Raw genomic sequence first — 27,293 nt, 5'->3', positions numbered from 1 at the left:
ACGTAATATGTAATCCTGTCTGGAAACGCCTAGCTCCAGAGCTGGTTTTGGGCAACTTTTTTTAAAATTTATCTAACAATTATATTTTTTTACAATATCTTATTATTGGGTGTTGATTTAAATAATTTTGTTAGTATAGAAAATTAGTATGCTTTATACTCTAATGATCTTTATTTTAACTTAAATTTTAAATTTTTTTTTTTATTATAATATAATTAAATTATTAAATATATATTATAAAAAAGAAATTATAACATGAATATGAATTTGTCTAATAATTTAAATGCCATTCCAGTCATCAAACATTAAAAATTAGCATGATTTTAAAGTTATAAACAAAATTTGACACGATTAGTTAAATTCTTAATTATTTTTTAAATGAAAAGAAATAAACTTATTTAAAAAAATAAAAAATTTAAACACTAGCTTGAGCTTGACTGTGTAGTCAAATCATCTTCACTGTATACTTTGGACGGAAAACTAAACCTTGAAAAAACCTAGAACCGGAAAGCGCCGCGAGCTTGGCGGATTGCGGCTGCGATTTTGTGAAGGATGCCTGGTGTTCCGTCGTCGAATCATGGCGATTCATTAGTCCTAGCTCCTTTCTCTATGGAACTTGAACCACCAGCTGTTTTATCCATTCACCATGCCGTTAAGCCTCCAATTTCTCTCCTCTCAATCTCTTGGTGCCGTGGAAATACGCTCCGCGTCTCTGTCTTCGGAAACTCTCAGACAGAGAAGAACGTACAACAGGACGGAGAAGTTGCCGGGGAAGTAGTGGAGGTCAAATTGAGCGGCGTTGGAAATGGTGAGATCGACGGGGCGCAGTGGCGGAGGATCGCCTACGGTTCTGTATCTCCGTTTGCACTCCTTCAGAGTCGAAAAAACTCATTGGCATCGCTTTCGAAAATGGAAAGCATTTCACCGTCTAACCTCGACTGGTAATCGACTTTGCTGGATTTCTCTCTCTCTCTATATATATATATATTGGCCAAGGAACTTGCGAGTATATCATGAACATTCTTTCACATTATTAGGCAGGAATACGTGGCAGAGTACAGCAATGAGATCCTCTCTCTTTTGGGCGGTCCTAAGTTGCAGTCTGATTCGATTTTTGAGGATCAAATGGCCGTCATGAAGGTGAGTTCTGTTTAATTGGACAGTCAATTTTACGAGTATGATTGTTGTTCAATTAACTCTCATTTGTTTTGCATAAATGGATCCTAGAAAGATGAGGAACCAACCAGTTTGAAAGCAGCATGGATGCTGATGCACATATTTTATGCCGACAAGCAGTCTGAAACTTGGATTTCTGAACAGCTTGTTGATTGGTTAACTGTAATGTTCTCTTGATAACAAGATTTGGATTTTGTTTCGCTTCTTATGTTTCATGAATTGTTCATCCCAATCTTCATTTCCTTGTCTCACAGGAATATGACTGTTTACTGTCAGCTACTCAGTCAACTGTTCATTCAAAGCTTGTTAACTTTCAAAGTGAAATTGTCAGCTTACAGGTCTGGCATCTTAATGTTAAAATGATATGCATTTTTCTTTCCTGTTAAAAATATTGTTCCAATCAAATAAAAAGGCTAATTTCAAGTGAACCATCTTTTCCTTCATGATTCCCTTAGTTATGTCTTGTATTTGTTTTTAACTGATTAGGGTTTCAAGTGCTTGATAAAATCATATTAGGCCCATGTTGTTCAGATGCTGATGACTCTAGTAAACATTTTCTTTGTTAATATAACAGGTCGTTTATTTTGATCTACTGAATCCTAGTACACATCTGTTAGAGTTTAATGCTCAATGCTTAGGAAATGATGTTGCTCCTGAAATAAATGCTTAACTAAGTTTGCTATGATTATTAACTCGTCATGAAATTTAGTCTGTTATTTATAACTTTTGGTGCTTGTGTTTATGACTTCAGGCAATTGAGAATGATCCTAAATACTGGGAAGCAATATCATCAGCTTTGGCAGTTGGTTGGCTAGACGTTGTGGTTCGTGATTTAATTTAATTGGTCCAACGCGAGAAATAGAAATTATTATAGCAATGCACAAGTTGGGAAAAATTATGTCTACGGTTTATAGGACTTGTCTCTTATTTTCAGGTTAAATTATTGCGCTTGCATGGATCATATCAGCTTGACCAGCTTGCAAAGCGCGAGGTTTGTAAATTATATTTGCATTCTCAAAATGTTTGTATACTGGAATTCATTTTCTGCTTTTTATCCAGGATCCATTCTCTTATTAAGTGTTGGTTTATGGGAAATCATCAATCTGTTTTAATATTTTCTTATGCTTGCAATCAAAGCTAAAATCAATCTTTTGGAGATATTATTTTATGTGTTTTATTTATTTTATTTCTGGTTTAATGGGATAAGTCCATTTGTTTTCTTGTGAACTAAATGGCTTACTATACCATTTCATACTAGAAACATTCATCTGTGTTCTGCAACTATTACAAATTTTGTATTTTAACAGACGGAAAATGGTCTGGTAGAAGCAGTTGCTGTTCTGATATCGAATATGCCGCGTATGCGCCCAGAGCCAGAATCTGCAAAATTAGGCCAATTTTTTATGACCAAACCTGATTTTGTAAAGGTGAGTTTGAGTATGTTGCCTGCTTACCTAATTGTTAAACTCTTTCACAATTTCTTTCTTGAACATCATGTAGGGATGGGATAAATGGAGGGCACAAATAACTAAGCTGGATTGCAGTGCATTCTGGATTCGATGTGATCATCGCCAAACTAGGGAGGGATTGAAGAATATATTGCAAATTATGCTCGGAAATACTAGTTCTCTTTCCAATGCAACTTATCACTGGATAGAATTGTATATATCTCACCTGTTATACATTAGACCTTTCACGTTGGTTAGTTCTGATTGACTTTGAACTTAACAATTTTTACTACGTGCATGCTCATGAACAGTATCTTATACATCCATCTATTATTTATGTTAACATGCTTTTCATAGAAAGCCAGCTTAGTTGACTATCTCTCAATTTTGTATTCCTTTGTCAGGGTTTAGAAAGCATGTACAACCTGGCTCAGAAATGCTTGCAGTTAAAGCCAATGTCTTATAGCCATATGTTGATGATACTTTTAATAAGCATTCTTGGAGAAAATACAGAGGTGAGGGATGTGTTTAGAAGAAATCAACAGAATGTTTCTGTCTGTTCCTTGACTTTTTTTGTCTTTACACCTCGCTTGTTGACTTCTATTGACAGGTTGTTTTAGCAGAATGTTCAAAATCGTTTGGCCCCTGGTTAGCTACTACATCAGCGTCTTTACTTTATTTATGTGCTTAAATGATTACAATCTTTATTTTTGTCATCTACTAGCACTTAAAATAGGCTAGGTGTGGCCATTTGATCATATCTCCAAGAATGATATCAAAGAAGTGAGTTTATTTGAGGGAGGTCGTTCTTACGATTGTCATTCAGATATCCGTATACCTACAATAAGAAAAAATAAAAGCAAAACCTGGATTTGCTTACCTAAAGTTCAATTGCTCCTCAAAGAATTTCAGTCAGTGCCTTCTGCTTCATTGTTGGCCTCAGCACTTTTCTCAATTTCTGTTTTCATTTTGGTAGGATGGTGGTTCATGCTATTGAACTCTTGAGCGCTGGGAGCACTCCAGCAGAGGTTCTTCTGAAGGAAGAGTATGACAATCTTGGTGGAATCAGCATGGAGGAACTCCACCGGGTTGTCTATGCCCTAGTTCTGTCTTCACATTCATTAACTTGGCAGGTCAGTTGATAATCCATTTACCATTCTATCCAGAGAATCAGAAGATAGATATTTATCTTTTGAAAGCTTGGAGAAGCTACAATTTTCCAGCTGTTATGATTTATGACTTCGTTTTGGCATAACTTGATGATTGTTGTTGAGAAAAAAGTGTCTAATACTGGAATGAATTGTGCATCTGTGTGTTTCTGCAGCAATAATAACTTATTTAAAAAAATTAATTGGTCCTAGCCGAAGCCTTGTTTGCAAAAATGTGTGGAAGTTATATAAACGTCTTGACAAGCATTGTCTTTGATATAAATAAGACTATTATTCTTTGGCTCCCGCTGAATCTGCCTTCAACTACCACTCTTTCTTCCTTTTGCCCTTGTAAAATAACTACTAACCTTATTCAGTGTTCTTTTGGCGCTTTTTTCCTATGCTGATGATTCCTTTTATCATCTTATATCTATCTTACAGATAGCTCCTATATATTTGATATCGTGTATGAAGCAAGGAATAGGCTTGTTGGAGACTTTGTTGTACAAGCAATCAGTGCAGCAAAATCAACTTCTCAAGGTAAATAGTAACTGTGAAAGTAGTTATTGTACTGTTGGTTTGTGTGCTATTATTTACCATTTATTGCTTTATGTAGACAATGGAGATATGCCGTCTGTATGAACTTGGCAACATGAGTTCAACTGTAATGAGGGTAAGTTGGCATGTAATTCATCTTATTTTGTGATGATGCATTTACAAATATACATATATAAACTTTTGTAGTCGTCATAGAATTGCTTGAATGAAATTAGTTGTACATTAGTTTAGGTAGATGTTATTAATTCGAGCATGTCATTTTGGTAAACAGATTGCTGGGGTGCATAACTGGAAGCATGGTAAGAAAGGTTCTGGAGTCTTCTGGCTTCAACAAGCACGGGATGAAGTTCGTCTAAACAGAATTTCTCAACAGTTATTCGACTTTGTTGGAAAGTCTATTTCTGATGAAGGTTTCAAGGTAGTCATAAAACTTTGAATTTGGGTTTGACATCATATTTTTGCTGGAATTCTTCCAATAAGATTAATCTTCTGTTTGATGCAGCAATGGGAAGGATTGATCGAATTGTTGGGTTCTGAATCGAAGACTGCTGGGGGATTGGAGTTTTTGCGTCAGTAAGTTACTGAACTTGTCCATTTTTACTTTATTAATTCAATGGAGATGTACAAATTAGTAAAAAAAAAATCTGATTTGATTTTGTGCATACAGGTATAGAGATCTTAAAAGATCCCTTCAACACGTTCGTGATACGGTTTCGGTTGAATCTGCTCAGAAAGCCATTGCTTCTCTTGTATCGGTATTTCTCTAGATATATGAAATATCTATTGACTCTATTATTTTACTTCATGTGAGGAGTCCACGAGAAACAACCAAACAGAATGATCTAATTCATCCATGATACAATACATGTAGTTTGTTGGTGCTGATAAATAAATTTCTAATGTTTTTTTGCAGCTGATGAAAAATCCATCCACTCCTCAGCGTTTTTGGCTGCCTCTTCTATACGACTCTGTAAGCATTATTGAGTTGCTTTTTTGTCTTGATATATAATTTCAGAATTATTGTCTATCATATATTGTCTGATTGATTTGTTTTTGTTGGATCCAAATACAGCTAAATCTGATAAATTGGCAAGAGAGGCCTCTCCTCAATACATCTCAAACTAATTTATTATTAAATAAACTCCAAGAGTTATCCATGTCAAGGTTGCGTCCAGATTTTGTTGAAGCAGATGTTCCACGGGAGGCCTTGAGTTCTATCAGGCTGGCTCTAGCTACCAATCTTGGACGTGTTATCCTCGAGGAATAGTATTTGTTTTTGGCTTTCTTCATATCCCGACTAGTGTGCACATTTAGTTAACTGCCTGGCTTACAATTTTGGGTCTCAGCAAACACATAATTTGGAAGGAAACTGAGCTTACTGCTGCTTGTAAATACTGACATTGGCTTTGAACAACATGCTATTAATGTATTGTAGGATCTCAATTAATGCTTTATGTTGATTCTTATGTGTTGTATTTTGCAAGATCCTTAATTTTATGTCAAGTATATGGTTAATGTTTTATGTTTTGGGCTGTTTTGTTAGTTAGACTTGTTTTTAAAACACCCAGTCTCAAAATTGATTTAGAGTACATGTCATTTTCATTGTACCATCACAATTAATCCCAATCCTTCTTGTCTCAATTATTATAACTCTTATTGGATTTTGATGGACTTTCACTATTATGTGCAAAGTTGTTGTCTGTAATTATGAGTTCGAATATTTTATCATTATTAAAACCGTAAATCTTTTCGGTTATGTTTGCAAAACTAATATTGCAATTTTGCAGTGTTAGTATCTTTTCAGTCTTTTAAAATTAAAATAAATATTATTATTCTAGTAAATATTAAATTAACACAAGCAGTTTTTCCTCAAATGTAAATCTCACGTACATAAAAAAAATGTTAAGTGTTAAATTAATATTTATACTGATTTTTTTTTAAATAATGTTACACTGTTTTCATTTGACAAATTATAAAATACCTAGAATTTATAAAACAAAAGCGGGGATAGCTCAGTTGGGAGAGCGTCAGACTGAAGATCTGAAGGTCAGGTGTTCGATCCACCTTCACCGCATTTTTGTTTTAAAAAATATTTGTTTTGTGTTACATTATTGTTTTTTTACCGAAATAATGTTACAATGTTTGAACAATTAGAGAAAACCCGGAATTGGTACAGTGATATTTGCATTCCATTCCTAATAATAAATAAAATATACTCATTAGTATAAAAAACCAATTAATAAGTCTCAATTTAAACGGAATATTTATCATTAAGGGTTGCGATGAATATCGCGTAGAATTGAGGCGTTAGTTTGAATTCTTGTCTTGGCCGAAAAAAGGCAGGGTCTTTTAGTAGCACGGCTTCAGCTCCGTCGCATCTCGGCCGCTGGTCGCCGCTAAGATTCCTGCCCGTTGAAGCGAACAGTAATTCAGAGGCGAGAAATGTGTTCTTCCTCTTCCTCAATCAGAACATTTGGGATATTTCTTTACAGATTTTCAAATGGGTTGTCCTCCCGAAGTCCCCATTCCATTTCTCTCTGCATATATCCGGGTATCATAACAATGATGATATGAAACACTAAATTCATCTCTTTTTTCACAAACTCTTTTATTCCCGATTGCAGGTACTAGTTTGCTGACTAGGGGATTGTCATCTTCATCAACGTATTCGTTTTCTCAGTGGGTTCGACCGATTGATCTCCAATCGGGAATTTTTGTTAGAAAGTTTTTGACTTCCTCTCCTGTCTGTATGGGCAGACGATCTTGCAAGATTGCTGGAAGAAAGGTATTGCAGAGGCCAAGCTGGAGTAATTTTTTGATCTATGCATACCATGTGTTTGATAAAATGCTTAGATGAATCCTTATAAATATATGCAGGGAATTCAAGATGCTAAAAAGGCCAAGTTATATGGAAAAATTGGGAAAGAAGTTGTATCTGCGTATGTTTGGTCTTAACCTAAAGATTTTTGCACATTAATTGGTTGATGTTGTTTGATTGAATTCTCTTTCACAGTGTCAAGAGAGGTGGTGTAAATACAGTGTCTAATACTGTCCTGGCTGCTTTACTTGAGAAAGCTAAAGAACTTGACGTTCCAAAAGAAATTATAGAACGAAACATAAAGAGAGCTTCTGAGAAAGGACAAGAAGCTTTCATAGAGAAAATCTACGAGGTAGTTTCATCGTTTGAAATACATATCTGCTAAACAAAATGAACCAAGCTCGTCGCATAATCTTGTCAGGTCTATGGTTATGGTGGAGTTGGAATCATTGTTGAGGTCTCAACAGATAAAATAAACAGATCGGTTGCAGCTGTTAGAGAAGTGGTGAAGGACTGTGGTGGTAAGATGGCTGATCCAGGTTCCATTATCTTCAAGTTTAGACGTGCTAGGGTTGTGAATATTCAGTCATCAGCAGCATTAGATAAAGACCAGCTTCTCGCCATTGCTTTGGATGCTGGTGCTGATGATGTCATTGAACCCCCAATTTACGAAGATGACACTCACGAAGAAGAAGACTTATCTGAAAGGTAGAGATAATTTAATTTTCTTCCTTTTTTGTGGTTAAATGTTTGAAATGTGATTTTTTGTTCTCTGGCAGATACTTTAAGATTGTTACTTCGTCGGAGAACTACTCGACGATACTAACAAAACTTCGTGATGAAGGAATTAGTTTTGAACCTGATAATGGAAGTGAAATGCTACCCATAACTCCCATTGAGGTACATGTAAAGAAAATAGTGTTTTTTTTTGTTGTTTTGTTTTGCGGTTTAGCTCCATTTGAGTGGTTCCCAGGTGGATGATGAAGGTATGGACTTGAACAAGGAACTAGTGTCCCAATTACTAGAGCTTGACGATGTTGATGCTGTGTATACGGACCAGAAGTGATCAAGACTCGCGAGACATGATTTTCGGTTGGTGATATTATGGTTATGTTGATTCTTGTCGTCTGGGCGGATGCATGTTTAGTGAGAATGTGTTTGATTTTTTGGATAATTGCATAGTTATTATTTGTTTCAGAATGTGTCGAGCTGCGTTCTTTTGGAAGATCTTCTGGCTTGATATTTTAGTTTGTTTGTTTATGTGGTGGTTTTTAATTTGAATTGTGTTTTTAAACTCCTCTTATTCTCTTGATCAGATAATAGTACTAATAAATTAATCTTCAATTTAAAGTTTGTCCATCAACAATTAATTATATTTTGCCATATATATTTCGATTTTATCTAACTAAATAAGGTGCAGTTTTTAATTTTCTTTTAGAAAACTAACATGATATTATAGTTATTCTTCATATTTAAATTTAAAATATATTTTTAATAAGAATTGAACCTAAAACATATAATCTCTTAATCTAGAGTACTCCTATTATTTGCTTGCAACAAATCCTTATACTTTAATGAGTTATAATTTGTATTAGAATTGATACTTAAAATATTTTGTTATAAACACAACACTTTGAATAGTTTTTGTAAGGTTGTATAATTATAACTTTCATTTCAACTTAAGTGAGAATCGAACTTATAAAAAATGTAAGAATATATATATATATATATATATTTAATTAACCTCCTAAGTGAGAATCAAATTTATAAAAATATAAGAATGTATATATTTTTTTTAATGTTATTGTGTTTGTATATTGTTAGACATACAAATTCTAATAATATATTCTAAACCATGCGCATATCAAGTTTGAACACATGTAGACTTAACAGATCATTGAACAGTTCATTCAAATACTATATATTATGCTTTTTACCAGAGTGCGAGAAATGCACAGAGCTAAGGAAAGATACTATAAAATAAATTCAAATATATATATTTGAATAACAATATTACACATATAACCAAAATTAATAAACTAATTATAAAAATGTTAATTATACTCTTTCTTTTTGTAAGCATATATTGTGTCTGGGGTCAGCTTTTTGGGCACCTTGTTTAATCCCTGCTAGCACAACAATCCACTTTTATGAATTTTTAACTTAATGAATAAAACCAAAGATTAAACATTTTAATTTACATCATTATGAAATACTTATATACTCACACTCAAACTATTTATAATAATTTTCCCATAGTAATTAATATATATATCACAAAGTACCAAAAAAAAGAAAGAAACAGATTTAAGGGTAGAAGAAAAACATAATAATAGAATAAATGGTCAATAAAAGAATAATTAAGATCATCCAATACAAAAAACCAATAAATAGCTCTATTTGGAATGCATGAACCCTAATTGGGTGTGTGGGGGGAAAAAGGCATCTCTTCTGGGCAACTTGGGCAGCTGCTTTAGATTAAAAAAAGTGGACCTATGGACAAAAAGAAGTTGTTATTAGGGTTAGCTTAATTAATTTATTAATTAAATCATGCATTACGGTTAGGGTTACCTTAATTAATTTAAATAATGATCCATTAGGGCTAGCTTAATTAATATAAATAATGACCCATTAGGGTAAGGGTTTGACTAATTAGTCCAATAATAGCATTGTTTAACCTAGCTAGTTTATACCTTTTTTCTTTTTACTAATTATAAGATGGACTAAAGGCAAAATCCTCAACAAGATCCTCTGCCTTTATTTTATTCCTTCAATTACATAACTAATTTTCTTCATTTATTCCTATGGCTGATATCATGTTAAAAGTAATTATGCAGTTAAAACATATAATTTTTGAATTAAAGTTAGATAGGTAAATAGTATAAAATCTTAATATGTAATATAAAAACTAATTATTTAGAAAACGATAACCAAAATTTAACAGTTATAACTTATAAGTTATAACCCTAATCGAAAGGAATACTTTTTTCTCTTGTAGTTAAGAAATTAGTTAAAAAATCAGTTCAATTAAAATATATAGAAAGAGTTTTATTTGATTTGGATGATGATTGAAAATGCCCTATATTTAATTTAAATAATAAACATATAAATAAATTAGCCACCACAAACAATATTATAGTTTCTGAGAATGATTAGTTGTTGTTTTGTTTAATTTGTCAATAAATAAAACATATTTAATTACCAACCACCTATACTTAATTGTAGTAAATTAATTGGCAAAGCCAGTGACAATCATTACTTTCTGCCATGCATATAATATAGACGCCCAACATTTTACTATAAATTTTGGGTGAAATCAAAACAACACAATTATATATGTGAAAAAAAACAATATCTTAATTGATCGATACAGAACCAAAACAATACTGGAAGAAAACTAAATGTATAAATCTATTTTATGCAACTAATTAAGTTCAACTTGTGTATTTTTTTATTTTTTTAAAATAAATAGTAAATTAAAAAATTAAAAGTAATATTATATTTTTACCTTAAAAAATTGTAACATGACCAACTGACCAACTTGATGAGTGAGAGAGAATAGATAAATTCAAACAAATAAGTGTGATTTTTTTAAAGAGAAAACACATAATAAATACTAATTAATTAAGTATCATATGTTAATAATCAGTTAAGAAAAGAATGATTAATTTAAGTTATGAGGTGCCAAAAAGTCAAATCCATGAAGTGCCAAGAACCATAGGGGTGACTCGTTTGTAACCAACGTTTTTATAATTAAATATATACTTGTACTCCAATTTTAGTGAGAAACAATAAATTCAGTATTATAATTGATTTCACAATATCAAAATAAGAAATTAAGATACTTTTATTTAAACTTAAAGTGACTAATTGAATCATTATTATGAAGATTTTTTTTTCTCATCTATATATTAATTTGTTGTGCTTAAATTAACAGAATCTTTTTAAATTATATATATAAAGAATCACACAGAAAGGATGACCATGATATTGAGCATTTTTAACAATTAATTAAGTGTTAGTTAGTCATTAATTAAATATAAATAATTGAGTGTTGTACGAAGATAATGGTTTATTATTATTTTTTATTTTTATTTTGCTGTGAAATAATGGCATATTAGGTGTGATTCATTGAAGCTTAATTGGCTTGTTTGGTTTTGTCATTGAATCACCTTTAATTTAACAATTTAAAAAAGACCTATTTATTTATTTTATTTATTTTTGTTAAAAAAGGAAACAATTTAAAATGATATATTGCATCAAGATTCTGATGGAACAGTAACCCTCAGAATATAAATATATTAATCATAATTAATTCACCACCCAAAAAAGAAAGAGAATCACAGTTAAGCACCCCCAATCCATAATCTTCTATTTCTACTTTTGCACATTCTTTTTTTTTCTATATAAATAAACATTACTATGTTTGTTACAATTATTTAAAAATATTTCTGAATTTTATTTAATTTATAATTTATTTATTACCATTTTTATTATACTAAAGAAAAAAAGTTTACTATATTTGTGAAAAATAAATAATTTAGATGATAATTCAAAATAATATATATATATATATTAAATTAGACAAATAATCACACTTTTTTTAGCATAAGAAGTATACTACAATTCACACTTATCACTAGTGATAATCGAATTTACTATTAATCAATACGCTTTCTATTTAATATTTAAGTACTAATTAAACTAAATAATTACACTATAACTTAAATTAAAATAATTTATTTAATATAATATAATAATAATCTAAATTGTGGAGACATTCCCATAATAAAATAGAGTTTACTTTTAGTAGGATGTAAACTAGTATTCTCATTGGAACAAGACATTATGCGTTGACAATATATGAATAGTTTATATATATGTGGGACAGTAATTGTTACAAGTTGTTCGCTAAGATGGTTTCATATAATTTTTGTTGGAAAAAACTTTGAGAGTTAAAGATTCCATCTAAGATTTTGTTCTTTGGATGTAACATTATTCACGATGGAATTCTAACAGATGATATGTGCATTAAAAATTGTTGTATTATGTCTAGTCGTATGTGTCATGAAGATGTTGAATCGGCGACTCACTTACTTTTGCATTGTTGAGGGGTTGTTAGTATTTGGAGTATTTTGTGAAATATTATTGTGATTCATTGGATGATGTCCGAGTCTTTGGATAGTTGCTGGAAAGTTTAGACTTTAGATTGATGCTGCTGATATGAGAGACCTACATCCCAATTATTTTTGATGGACTATCTGTTTAGAGAGAAATTGTCGAACTTTCAATGATCGTAGTTGTCTGATGCTTATCATTCGTAGTGCTATTATTATGTCGCTTTCTGAGATTCGTTCAGAAAAAACAGTAGAGTTTGTCGGGAAGTTAATCATTCTTCTCGAAGATTTACAAAGTTGATAACTTATTGAGTACCTTTTTTTTATGTCATGCTTTTTTGTTTTGGTTAAATAATTTTTATTTTTATTTTTAATATGCTGAACTTTTTAAAATATATATATAAACTAAATTGTGAGACTCACTATTTAGTGATAAAATACAATACCATGTTCATGAGTTCGTATATAATAATAATTTAAATTTTAATATAATCATTTGCTTGAATCATTAGAATACCTTAAAATTTATGTGCTTCCCAAATGTTTCACTGCCAGCCGAAGATAAGGTTGTGCCTTCAAGGAAATGTATTAATCAAATAATGCCAAATATGGATGTTTCTACAAATAAATGATAAAAACTTAATTTCAATTCTGCATTGTACATTTGTAAGTGCATTTATGAAATTTGAAAAAAAATATATTATTTTATTGAAATGAAAAGGGTGTAAATTAACGGTTCGATTTAGTCGGTTAATTGACCGAAATGTACATTCAACCGGTTGAGATCAGTTTGCTAGATTTGAAACCGTTGGTTTAGTCGGTTTGAACGATTTGAAAATTGGATGGATCGATTTTATCAGTTTATTCAGTATAAAAACACAATTATCAAATCGATTTACATAAATATTTATAAAAAAATCACTTAAAATTTGTTACTAGACTATAAAATCTTCAAAATAACGACTTAAAATCTCAAAATTTATTAAGAACTACATAAATATATTGAATGGAACAAATCAAAATCAAAATCAAATCCACTCTTCTACAACTTTCAAGCCATACAACAAATCAATTTTCAGCCATCCAAATTCACCTCATGCAAAAAAAAAAAAATAATATAAATAAATAAATAATTAAAAGTGCCATGAATAATTGCAACAACCTCACCACTCTCACTTCTATCTCTCTTCTTACACATCATGTCATCATACATTTCTATTTTTATAGAACTTAGTAACAAGTACCTTCTTGTCACCCATAACTATAGCATATACTCCTCGTCAATAAAAATAAAATAAAGAAATAAACACTTGAATTTGGATTAATAAAATTCAAAATTATAATATATAAACATATTTAGAACTAACCAATCAAAATGAACGGTTTCGATCCGGTTTGAACAGTTTGATCGGTTTTTATACTCCCTTAGAATTGATTATTTTTTAAATGGTTCAACAACACCGTGAAAACTCAACTAAAAAAAATTAAATTACTATCCTCCGTAACTAAGTTATAAATCTCCAAAATATTATATAATATATTTAATGTTTTTCACACTTTCAAACCACAAGATAATATATTAAAATATTTTTTCACAAACAAAATTATTTAAATCAAAACTGAATGACTTTTCAAGATTTGTTTTATTTGTAAAGTTATAGTAGTCTAGTAGGAAACAAAATATTGTATATATATAATTTTGTTAAAATACTATATATTTTAAATTATTATTTATTAATTTTTATTTATATATATAAATATATTTTAATTTTTTTACTTAAAAAATAAAAATAAATAATGAACAAGCTCAATGAACTCTTATTTTATTGATATACATTTTCTTCATTCATATGCCAAACACTGTACATCAATGCTCACACAAATGATTACAGATATGAGCTTTCCATTCCATTAAAAAGGAAACCTAGAACTATAAATCAGAAAAATCCACAAAGATATATATATATAGAATGATTGAATTAATTCATCATCATCATCGAGATGATAACTAACTAATTAATCCAAATCAAAGAATCAAAAGAAGCAATCGTTTGCATATCCGGGAGGAGGGATACAATAATTATAATCGGAAAAGTAGTGGGTAAAATCCTCCCCGCCGGCGGTTAGGAACCACGGCGGCGGCGTATCTAACTCCTCCAAATCCAACCAGTACCCATGAATATTATGATCAACGACTGAATCCGCGTGACACGTAATCCTCCGATTATCATCGCCGTTGAGAGTCGTCGTTTCCAAGTTGGGCAAATCAATGATTTCGCTCAGTTCTTCCTCCAGCTCCAGCAGAATTGAATTGATATTATTGTCGTCGTCGTCGACCATGGCTGCCGCCTTTGCAGCTGCTGCCTGGATATCAAAGGGGGAAAGAGAAGCGGGTCGGGGAAAAGAGCCGGCTAGTTCTGGGAAATTAAGGACAGCCGATTCTCCCTTAATGCTTAAAGCGGCGACATCATGAGCACGCGCCGCCATTTCAGGGGTGGGAAATGTTCCTAGCCATATCCGGGATTTCTTTCGTGGCTCTCTGATCTCAGAAACCCATTTTCCCCAGTTCCTTTTTCTCACCCCCCGATAAACCGGGTGCCCGATCTTCTTCTCCTTCTCTTTCTCCTTCTCCTCCTTCATCTTCATCTTCATCTTCTTCTTCTTCTTCGTTGTTGCAGAGTTGTTGTTGGCGGGTTTGGAGCAATTAATAATAATTATGTCTGATTGATCAGATATATTATTATGATCAACATGATGATGAGTACTAGTTATAAGATTCATTTCTCTGTGTATGAATGAATGAATGAATGAATCTATAATATATCATCATCCGTCAATGACACAAGCTCTCTTATAAAGTAATTTAGGAAAGAGGCGCGCCTAAGTTATAACAAAGAAGAAGAAAGAGAGAGATGGGGACCCATTTCTAAGGCCACTTCTTACTGTGTAAGACAAAAGAAACCCACCGATTTACCTAGGATTATATTTGTACCTTTTCTTTGATGATCGATCATAAGTATAACTAAACACTTCATGTAATAAATATTTTGATCAAACGGATATTTAATTCAACTTAATTTCATGTTCAAATTTATCTAACTAATTAACATATACTGTTTCCAAATTTAATGATTATTTTTTCTTTTTCTTTTTTATTTCTACATGATCTCCCGGCACAACATTCCCAATCTGCAGTTTTTTCTAAAATTATTTTAAAGAGAATAGTGTGATAATCGGTAAAGGCTAAAAACTGTATTTTAAAGCCTTCAATCACATTTTTATTTATTTTTTTTTTTTTGCATGATGATGTGCTTTTTCAAAACAGTTGCAAATGTCTTTATATTTTATATAAAAACATTTTAAATTTAAGTGATCATAAAGAACTCAAGACCTATTCTCGAAAACGACTTTATGTATATTCCTCGACATAATTGTGGGTATATAGTGAATTCATAATAACTTTTTTAATAAATAAAAATAATTATAAAAAAAAAAGTCTTAAGCAGCTAGACCAGAATTTTTGGCTAAAATAATTGGAATTTCATTTGGTTTACATTTTAATAAATATCCAAATATAATTAAACATATTTTATTCAAGCATCATTTCATTAATTAACCAAAACATTAAAATATTTTTATTAAATATTAATATTATTTAAATAATTAAAAATTAATAATTCCTCAAGATAAATTAACAGCTTAATTTTAAATAATTTATATTATTAAATAAAAGTCAATACCGAACAAGACATTCTGGTTAATTTATAATTATCCAATATTAGCAAAAGAAATTAATATGTGTTCTACTCTGATAGGTATATATATATTCTGTGTGGACAAAAGAATTATGAGAAGTTAAACATCAATTAATTAATTTATTAGTTTTTGGTAAATACTTAATTAATTCATTAATTTGAAAATAACTAAAAATATCGGAATTGTGGCCTACATTGATTTGGTTCAGCTTCCCTAATCAAAATATAAAGAAAATCAAATATTATACACTCTAATGTGAATCAGACAAAATTAAAAGCAAATGTTTGTGGTTTTTTTTTTCCTTTTTTAATATGATTTTTTTTCTTGGTGGTTGATATTATATATATATATATATATATATATATATATATATATATATATATATATATATATATATATATATATTAAAATTTTAATAAGTTAACACATTATTATCTTTAATTTATGATGTTTTTAGTGGTAATTAAATTTGTGACCTTTTAAGTTTTTGTAAGATTATTTGTGTTTTAATTATATAGTTCCTTATTTATTTATTTATTTTTAAGTGTGACATTTTTTTAATTATTATCTAGTGTCACACTAGAGCTACCTTTCATGTTTTTTTTTTTTAAGTGTGAAGTTTTTTTAATTATTATCTAGTTTAGCGTATATCACACACCTACCTATGAGTAAGAGTTTGTTCGGTTTGGGGTTATTTTAAAAATCTAAAGGGAAAAAAAAAATAATGATTGGTGATGATTATTTTTAGTAAAAAGACTTAAAGAGTATTGATATATATAAATAAAATATAAAATATAAAATAATAATTTAAAATATAGGGTATTTTAGTATTTTGGTTAAAATTTTGAGTGATGTGATAGATAAAAAGGAGTGATGTGATTGATAAAAAAGAATGAAGTGATATTTGATTTTGTATGAGTTTTTTAAAAAACCCATACCGAACAAGGCCTAACACAAAATCAAATAAGTTATGTTTTGATACTGTTGTAAAAGATTATATCATTAAATTAAAAATGCTAATAATGAACCAAATAAAAAAATAAAATAAAAAAAAGATAAAAGAAGAACATGATTGTTTTGTTTCAACCACATACTTGTGTTTGGGCTCCTTTATGAGCAGGATTGACAGTTTGTCTAGCTTAAAACTAGTTATAATTTATGTTGATAAAAAGTTTGAACATTTATCTCTATTATATGATTTATTTTAGTTTTCTTCCTACTAATTATGATATGGCTATGGATTAAATGTGTATTTTATGTCTCTATTGCTTAGATTCGAATCTAAAATGCTCAATTGAACATCAACAATTTGGGGTCACTCACTCTTTTTAAAGTTTAGCTTCCTTAGAATACTTAATAAAAAATGATTGTAAGTGCTTCTATAAAAATTTAAATTAACATGTGATTTGTGTATTTACATTCAAGAAACACATTTTTTAAACACTTAAATTCGGAGTTTGAAATGAATTTGAACAAAAAAATGTCGATAAATTTATTCCGAAATACCATTTTTTTGTCAAATATCTCAAAGAGTTGATTTATATGAAATAATATTTTAAAACATAGTTTTATTATACATATATTAACATTTTTTTAACTCAACTCTATCCTAAAATATTAATTTCAGATCTTAGACCATTTAATTAGCCAGTTTGTGTTATAGTATTACAAGTTTATATTTTTTTTCTATAAGAAAATGTGGGGTTTTGACTTTAAAAAAATGTTTTGATCAAGTGTTATAATTTTGAATTAAAATGTATAGTTAAAAATAATAAATTTATTATAAAATCAATTATAGAATATATTAAAATGGTTAACAATGGAATTATTATCTAAAGGACTTGAATGATCCTTAATCAATGGTAAGAAGTTTTGTTTTTTTTCCATGACTTTCATGAGCTTGGATTTTTAAACACTATGGAGTTCTTTTTTCTTCTTCTTCTTTTTCCCTTAGAAATTATAGTCATAGTAACAAAATAAACAAAATTTTCCCAATATAATGATTGTGTGGAAGAGTGTACTAGTTTTTTGGTTTGATGTTTGGTTAAATATGGCGCAATTACTCAAAATCTATATCTTCCTATTTTTTCATTTCTCAGTATATCACTGACAAATGAATTGTTTTTTAAGTCAAACATTTTTATTACATTATTTTGGTGCACAAAAACATGTTGAAAACAAATTTAAAGGAGAAGTAGATTACAATTATTTTTCAAACTATCTGGTTAAGTAAAATTTTCATTGTTATATTGAATATTTGCAAGACATTTTTTTGGAGTATATGATCTAACAACAATAAAAGATATATATATAGATGATGAGTAAATTTGAAAAATCTTTACATAGATTCAATAGACATACCTTTTTATCTTTTTTCATCTATATACTGTTGTAGTGTACGTTATAACTCAAAGATATTAATGGTCTCATGTCGGTCCAGATTTTATTTTCAATTTTTTCTTATTTAAATCGTGTTAGTATTGTAACTATCTCAATTCATTCATACAAAATTTAATAATATATAGTTTTAAAATAAGGACTAAATCATGTACACTGTCAGTGTGATAGACAGCGAGGCACGTTACACATGTTTCATTCTTACATATATTATTATATTATATTTTATATGAGATGTAATTAATTATATATATTGATAGAGCCTTTTTGGTGGTTGAATGTATTAATTAGATAAGCACAAGTAGTTAGCAGGAAAAAAGATAGCTCTTAAATTGTCCAAAACCTTATAATAATTAAAAAATAAAATTGAATGGTGAATTAATGATGATGTACTAGCTAGCTATAAGTCTATAAATTGGACATGAATCATATTTGGGAGAAATTAATACTATGAGACCATTTATAGTACGGATCGAAAATGATACCAATAAAAAAATCATCAAATTTTTATTAAGATATTAGTTGGAATGAAAAATAATAACATTTTAAAACAAAACACGGTTGGAATAATTTAAATTAATTAAATATTATTATATTTTTTTTATCTCATCGTTTTAATTCATTAATTAAAATACTAAAATATTCTTTATTTTAAATTATTTATTATTTTATTATTATATATTAATTTTTTTACTAAAAAATTATCATTTTTTTCCAAATCACTACTAATTATTACAATTTTTCTCTTTACAAGTTTTAAAAAAATCTTGACAAAACAAGGCCATAGTCACAAAACTTGAAGTTTGAGTTTTTATGATCATTTAAAAAACAGTAATAATAACATAGTAAAAGATATTGTATAACTATTTACTATGAATGTTGTCAATGTAGGATACAAGAGAAGACTTTGTGCCTCACAATTTAGATGAAACATAATAAGACAAAAAAAAAATTACCATGCTTAATTAAAATGATTCTCTATATTCCATATAACATCAAAAAAAACTATTTTTAATGAAATACTTGGAATATATAATGAAAGTCTAGGACTCAAGACTACAAACAAACAGTATCAACCTGACGGACATATGTAACTTTTATATTTTAATTCTTTCGAATATTTTTTTAAAACAAAATATAGACATATATAATATTTGAAATTAACCAAAAAAAATGATTTGTTAATTTTCTTTATAAATTTACTGATATAAGTGATTTTATGTTAATGCATAGGTTAAAACAAATAATAAATAAATGTTAATGCATATGTTGTATCACCCTAAAATGGACTCTTACTTCTAGACTTATAATGAGACGATATTTTTCAAAAATATTATGCAACATTATTAAATGTTTATAAAAAAATACTAAATTTTGGAGAAAAACTCTATTTTGTTCGTTTGGTATATATATAAGTCGCAAGAGATATAAACTCACTAGGTATCTCAAATGACAAAAATCCTAAGAGACTAAAAGTCAATAATTTGATTTACCCTCTTTAAATTATTCTGACGCATTACTTTCAATTTATTTACTTTATGATCTCGTTAGAAATCATATAAAGACAATGGGATAGTATGGCTTTGGAGGTTAATGTTGGAATTATTTCCAATATTTGGGTACATATATAATTTATTAATTGTATATTAGTTGTTATCATAATAAAGATTAAATCTCAAATAAAGTGATCTATTAAAGTATAAAGGTTATGGGCTTATTTGGACATCTATAATAAATATGGGGACATATTTGTGTAGAAGCAGAAATACCATTCATTATTTCGTTGATGGGCCGAATAATAAATGGGTATATTAGGGCTAGGTCCCCAACCCATATAGATAGCCAGCCTATTTGTTTCTCTCATCGAACAATAAGGATTTAGTTCATCTCTCAAGAAGGCTATCGATATAGGGTTGGAAGACTTAAACCCCACCCACATCAAACATTCCGATCCAGGTCCAGATCCAGAACGAGAAGATCCACATTCAGATTCAGGTCCAGATCCAAGAACAAGAAGAAGAGAATAACGAAGAATGGCTTAATGAACCGTTCTTCATTAAAGATCCAGGTACGTTTCCGCAATTACAGTTTATCTCGATTTATTGACATAGAGAATTAAGAATATAGATTTAAGGATTAAAGATCTAGACTAAAGATTCTAACCGTTAATGCTAACTTCCTAAATTAATATTATAAAAATGTATTTTTTTTTTAATTTTTGGAAAGAGTTAGAAACTTAGAAGATTAAGTTATATTTAGTTGTAGTTATGCTAAGTTAGTTTAATGTTGTTATTTGAGAGTTTCATTTTATTAGTTTCTTATTAAAACCTTTTTTTTGGTGAAAAAATAAGTTAATTTAAAATTTTAATCCGTTGAATTATTATAATATTCTTTTGTAACTTAGACTTTGTAAAAAACAGGAATATTTTAATGTATAAATTGAATGATTTAATTATGGTTCAAAAGAAAAATAATGGGATAGTTGAATTTTGCTTAAAAATTCAAAAAAAAATCAAATACGTCCCAACAGTCTTATACTCCAACCAAACTAGGGCTAACAGCCTCCACAAATTTGAGATATTTTATTTTGAGTTTTTAACTTGCTCATCTTTGTAATTAGAGATAACAATGAATAGTGTTTACCATTTTCGTCGATGATTTTCTTTTATTATTATTTATGTAGTTTGATTTTGGGAATTTCCGCGAGACATAATTTTACCATATTTTAAAATCACGAATTTTTAAACATTATATATATTATAAAATATAAAATTTATATTATTATAAAAATCTAAACTTAGAACTTCTAGAAAAATATGAATAAATATATAATATAAAAGTGTGATTATTAATGTTCGAAATAAAATCAGATAAAATGAAAAAAAAAACACAAATACCAACAACAACATAGGTCAAACCAGATAAAAAAGAGTGAAATATACTAGATTATAATTGTCATTTTGTAACTAATTAAGACATCAATATCAACCATCCCCTTTATAGGGAGGTGGTTTTTTTGTTTGTTTGTTACAAACTAAAAAAGTAGTGTAATTAACACGTTTAATAATCTAAAATTTGATTTATATATTTATTATAAAATGATTAATTTGTGTGAAATAATATTGTTTATATTTTAAGAAATAAAAAATTTATTTACTTGTTAAGAAATAAAAAGTGTTAGTTTAAAAATTACTAAAAAAACATTTACAATAAAAAATATATATATATTCAGTTTATAGTTAAGAAAAATTTAGGATAATTCAGATGACAGAAAGTTATGACCACATGATTATGGTATATTCCAATGTTAAAGATAAAATAAAAAAATTCAACCTAAAAATTAAAATTAAGTATTGAATAAGAAAATATATTAATTATTTCACAATGATTCATAAATCAATTTCTTCCACCAAGTTCAACGGTATATAATAATAGTATAATTAAATTATGAAATTTTGTGTGACGTTAAAAAGGAAAAAAATTATTTATAAAGTTTTTTTCGGTCCTTTAAGTCATTTTCTGTCATTTAATAAATTGAGACAAAGTGAAGAAATTTAATAACCAAAGAGCTTGGGTATACTAGATTTTGACTTCGTTAACAATTTTTTTTTTTTATCAAAATGATGTAGCACATATTTATCAGAACCTACCTCTTTGTGGGCTACTATGATTAGATGCAAGTATAGACAAGATTGATCTGGTTGGTTCACAAAACCTATTAATCGGGCAGTAGGATACAGTATTTGGAGTGACATCTCATTAATGTGGAAGTCTTTTTGTGGACAATGTAGATTTTTGGTTGGCGATGGCTCTTCGATTAGTTTTCTGGATGACGTATGGTGTAGTGTCAGAAGTATTTCATCATCGTACCCGACCCTTGCCTCGATTGTTATATATAGAGATGCTACAATCAATGACATGTTTGACGCGAGTTCTAATAATTTTGCAATGAGAAACAGGTATAGAAGAAGACTAAATGTTGAAGAGTTAGTTTCACATGATAGAGTGTCGAACTTGGTGGAGCGTAAAAGACTAAATGTTGAAGAGTTAGTTTCACATGATAGAGTGTCGAACTTGGTGGAGCGTAAAAGACGAATCATTCTTTGTGTGATATTTTGCGTTGGCAAGATATTGATAATTTTAAGGTTAGTCAATGTTATTCTTTAATTGTAGAGAATGCTCCTTACAATTTTATATGGGAGAAGTTGTGGGACTTTAAGTTCTTATCGAAGATCTCATTCTTTGGATGAAGTGTCGTAAATGAATGGATTTTGACAGATGATAAATTCATAAAAAGTGGTGTATTATAGCAAGTCGTTGTAGAACATGTCATAAAGAGGTGGAGTCGGCGCCTCACTTGCTCTTATACTATGATGGAGTGATTGCGAATTTGAGCTTATTATGGAACATGACTAGTACTATTTAATGGGTTATGTCGTAATCCATCGCTAGTTACTGGAAAATGTGGATAGAGACGGTGAGTTCGGTTGGTCTGAATCGTTTGGCCCATATACTACTTATCTTCTAATGGACCATTTGGTTTGAAAGAAACCGTAGAACGTTCAGTGATCGTTATCGCCTAATACGTTTAATTCATAATTCTATTATTATGACAATCAGTGAAACCAGTTGAGGCAGTTGGAGAACTTATTGATCTTCTTGAAGATCTTCGTGCTCGTTAAAATTTGTTTTTTTGTGTTTGATCATTGTTGAACTATTTTGTATTGTGTTTTTTTTTAATGTTTTTGTCGATGAGCTCAAACGACTCTCATTTATATCATTTGCATGAACTGTTTAATTATTTTTTATTAAATTTCATGATAATATTTACAAGTCTTTTCTTTCATCAAATAATAGGAAAAAATATATATGATTCCATAATTTGTACTTTCTTTAACGCATTTAGTCCTAATCTTGACAAAATAAAATGATCATTTGTTGCTTATGATATAAAAATATACCCTAAATTTTAAAAGTGAAGAAATTAAAGTCATAATAATCTGTCTATATTGTACATGCCAATTATTGGTGTTTTATTTGCTATATATACCAATTCTTTTCATTTTCTATATAAAAAAAAAAGAACTTTAGTACGATTGGACCCAAGAAAAAGACAATTAATTCAAAATAAAAAATCAAATTGAATGATTGCAACTTCATTGTAAATAAAAAAATATATATTCTCCATGACATTCTTGTCACATTATAATTTTTTATTATATTCTTAACTAAAAAACAATGAGAACAAATAAGATATAATTAATATATTGTAGCTTTTACAAATCTTCCCCGGATCCTAGACAAGGGAACCCTAAGAGGAGTCGCCCGACTCTAACTACCGTCCATGTATGATCCATACTTATATGACTAACGGCTCATTCCTCTACCTTCTTCACAACTCATATTTGTCACATTATAATTTTTTATTGTATTCTTAACTATAACACAATTAGAACAACTAATAAGAATTATAATTAATTGCCCATTTTAAATAATATTCATAAATAAGATCACTCAAGCATGCATATACATATAGGCCTTAGTAAAAAAAACATTTTAATGAAATTGTACATGAAATATAAGTTCATTATTAATGTAAGCGCAACCATGGTAGTTTAATTAATTCCGCATGTGAGTTATAAATGCATCAACATCAAGGGTGGTACCAGTAGCAATGGGTGAATGTAAGGAATACCTTCAATGACAATTCAAAATGAAAATTAGAAAGAATTGTCACATCTTTAATTAATATTGAAGCCTTGTTTTGACAACTAACCACTCTCCCATAAGCCTTAAAAAGCACAATAATTTTAACAATATTGATATTTTAGAGATTATGTATTATGAGAACAAGTTAGTAATATTGGTGAAAGGCCTAATCACATGTCCGTCATTAAAGCATTAAGTATGATGTCCCCTACCTTTGAATTTGACCTAGTGAGTAATTAATTTGAAAAATAAGTAGAACTAATCGAATCAAATCGTCTAGATTGAATTGAATTGAACTGAACTGAATGATCAACAAACTTTTTAAACCGCAATATCGATCGAATCCTACTCAACCGATTAATATAATTAAAATTAAAAGTTTGTATTTAAACCTCTTTTTTAATAGTTATGTTTTCAAAATATTAAAATACAATAAATATATATATTATTATATATTATTATAATAATAGAAAGTCTTTTTCTAATTAAAAAATGTTAAATTTACTTAGTTTATTATTATTGTTATTTTTAAAAAATAAATTTTAGCTATAATTATATTAATTATTTAACAATATTAATGTTTTTTTACAAATTAATGAATAAAATTGGAAGATAATAATTTAATTGCTTATACCTTGATTTACACCAATTTATTCAAATACAAACCCATACAAAATATATACATACACGATGAATATAAGGACTCATGTATAGCTAAACTTGCAAAAAAATAATATTATATGGTTAAAAGAGGGTAAAAAAAAAATACAGATTATAGTTAAGACCTTTATTAATTTCTAGAAATGTCATTAAATATGGTGCCACATATTTAATTTCTTTTTTATTTTTGAGTACTAAACTTTAAAGTATATAATTCTCATAATTAAACTATTTATTTTAATTAAATAAATAAAAGTAAGATTATAAACAGTATCAATATTCCATAGTACTACTTGATTAGTATTTCCAAATGATTTAGAGCTAGATTATATGCAAATCAATAAGATAATCATTTTGTTGCCCTTAATCAATACTATATTACAAACCCTAATATCATCATTAGCCATTTGATCATCTTTCTTAATTTACTACTATTTATTTGATTTATTAGGAACTTTTCTGTAGGCCCTCATTAGTTGAGCATATATATATATATATGAATATTTATGCTTTCAACTTCTTCTTTTTCTTTTTGTCCATTTATTTATCTTCACTTTTCTTATTGATTAATCATTTTAAAAACAGATTAAAAATATATGAATACTTTTTAAGAGTGGTTGTTTTCATTAAAAATTATTATTATTAAAAAATAAGAATAAGCTATCGCTGAAGTCACAAAAAAAGTTAGTATGCTTCTTAATTTGTTAGTTGGCTGGTTTATTTACTAAACCTTTTAAAATTAATTATTCAAAATTGTATCTTGATTAACTCCTTTATTGACTAAATATAAAATTTAGAAGTAAGAGAAAAATATAATAAAATTGAGAATAAGAAATTAACTACATAAATATTTATGTACAGTGTAGATAATATTTAGGAACATAATAAAATTAACTAAGAAATGACAGGAAAAAGTCATTTGACACTTTAATGCAATTAGTTAAGTAAGAAAAACAAAATTGACTTATTAACAATATTAATATTAATTAATTAAACTAAAGCATATCCAAATTATAAAAGTGAATAATGCCCTATTTTTTAATTATTATTATTGTAATTCTTTTGTATACAAATAATAATTGTTACCTAAGGGCAGTTGACTCAGCTAAATACTTTCGCACAAATCCATTTTACCAAACTTATCTATCTTTGGTCGAACCACATATAGTTAGATCAACTTAAAACGTTTTATCGTTATTACCTTATATCAATGTTTAATTGCTCTTGTCAATTAGCGCATTTATATCTTGAGTTTTGTTTTTATATACTATTTAGAGCGAGTTAGGTCAAAGACAAAGAAAGTATATAAAAAAAGCCACTGATCGAGTTAGACCGGAGTTGGCCGGCTATACAAATTAAGAAATGAAAGAAGGTGTAGATCGATCGAGTACCCATGTTATATCATTGAAGAAGAGAGCTAGAACTGGTCCATCTGCATGCAGCAAGAAATTAAGTAAAGAAAAAATTTATTGTAATGGTCCTCCTCCTATTTACTGCATGTTATATATATGCCTCTTCTCTAGGCAACGCCATATGCCCATCCTCCATATCTATATACATTCAAAATTTGATGAGCCTAATTAATTATATAGCTAGTATAAATGAAGGCAAGTTCCTCAACATTAAATTCTAGAATTTGAATAATTGGGACTTCATGGGCTGAGCCACGTATAAGCTATAAGTCATTATAAATTAATAATATAAAACTGATTATTTAAAATTTTGTTAAAGAGACGTGAGATATAGTAATATATAGAATGAGGAAATGATATATCAAATTAAATTATATAATAATAAATCCGTAAATCAAAATTAATAATAATAAAATAATATTGATATAATTAATTTATTCATGATTAAAAAATATTTATACTCCCTAATACTAATAGTCGGCCCTAATTTCAAGAATTGAAATTCATTGTCTTAAAATTTTTTTCATTTATACCGTTAAAATATAAATTCAATTTTAGATTAAAATACATTATCTCGTCAAGTTTTAAATTAAAATTCATTATCTGGTTTGTATAATTTTTAAGATTGTGTTTTTATCCATAATTTTATTAGTATATATATTTCGTGTTATAACCATTTGTGTCCATAATTATTTTTATTCTTCTAATCTAATAATAATTTTCTTACTTCTTTTTTAATGTCAAATTCGGAGAAAAAAAAATGTAAGTAATGTATGCCTACTCAATTTTTATTATTGTTGGGAAGCTTATGGAAGTACTTTTGAAGACTTTTCTATAGGTAATTATTTTTATTTTTTTACCTAAAATATTTATTTTTCTCTCTTTAGTATTTTTATTTTTTGATATCATGCTTTGTTTCGTTGTGTCTAAACGATTACTATATTTTTAATATTTTGGACTGAAAATGTTAGTGTGTTATATTCAGGGATGATGGACCAGGAATTAAAGTTGGGGTGGGCTAAAATTTAATGTAATAAATTATATATATTAAAAATATTATAATATTTAAAAGTAATGATATATACAACACCCTT

At 28.5% G+C, this 27,293-nt stretch overlaps 3 protein-coding genes and 1 non-coding gene across 4 annotated transcripts; 3 read left to right on the top strand and 1 right to left on the bottom strand.

The window, feature by feature from the left end:
- Window positions 1-461: 461 nt before the first annotated feature.
- Window positions 462-5,801, top strand: LOC124929558 (nuclear pore complex protein NUP85). The gene is made up of 18 exons (XM_047469953.1): window positions 462-941; window positions 1,038-1,140; window positions 1,228-1,338; window positions 1,431-1,514; window positions 1,928-1,999; window positions 2,111-2,167; window positions 2,484-2,603; window positions 2,677-2,877; window positions 3,029-3,139; window positions 3,235-3,272; window positions 3,601-3,757; window positions 4,214-4,312; window positions 4,389-4,445; window positions 4,602-4,748; window positions 4,833-4,903; window positions 4,998-5,085; window positions 5,244-5,300; window positions 5,403-5,801. The coding sequence occupies exons 1-18, from the start codon at window positions 553-555 to the stop codon at window positions 5,595-5,597; spliced, it is 2,157 nt and encodes a 718-aa protein (XP_047325909.1). The 5' UTR covers window positions 462-552; the 3' UTR covers window positions 5,598-5,801.
- A 530-nt stretch (window positions 5,802-6,331) lies between these two features.
- On the top strand, window positions 6,332-6,404 carry TRNAF-GAA. The gene has a single exon. It is a non-coding gene; the product is annotated as a tRNA-Phe (tRNA).
- A 212-nt stretch (window positions 6,405-6,616) lies between these two features.
- LOC124932295 (probable transcriptional regulatory protein At2g25830) lies at window positions 6,617-8,495 on the top strand. Its single transcript, XM_047472913.1, has 7 exons — window positions 6,617-6,881; window positions 6,955-7,115; window positions 7,208-7,269; window positions 7,344-7,500; window positions 7,570-7,856; window positions 7,928-8,048; window positions 8,122-8,495. The coding sequence occupies exons 1-7, from the start codon at window positions 6,773-6,775 to the stop codon at window positions 8,212-8,214; spliced, it is 990 nt and encodes a 329-aa protein (XP_047328869.1). The 5' UTR covers window positions 6,617-6,772; the 3' UTR covers window positions 8,215-8,495.
- Window positions 8,496-14,162: 5,667 nt separating this feature from the next.
- LOC124932296 (ethylene-responsive transcription factor TINY-like) lies at window positions 14,163-15,077 on the bottom strand. Its single transcript, XM_047472914.1, has one exon. The coding sequence runs from the start codon at window positions 15,044-15,046 to the stop codon at window positions 14,300-14,302; it is 747 nt and encodes a 248-aa protein (XP_047328870.1). The 5' UTR covers window positions 15,047-15,077; the 3' UTR covers window positions 14,163-14,299.
- Window positions 15,078-27,293: the final 12,216 nt, after the last annotated feature.

This window comes from Impatiens glandulifera, chromosome 3, assembly GCF_907164915.1.
Source record: "Impatiens glandulifera chromosome 3, dImpGla2.1, whole genome shotgun sequence".
In the NCBI taxonomy this organism is placed as follows: domain Eukaryota; kingdom Viridiplantae; phylum Streptophyta; class Magnoliopsida; order Ericales; family Balsaminaceae; genus Impatiens; species Impatiens glandulifera.
The sequence above is the reverse complement of the archived record's forward strand: the minus strand, read 5'-3'. Positions and strand labels throughout refer to the sequence as shown.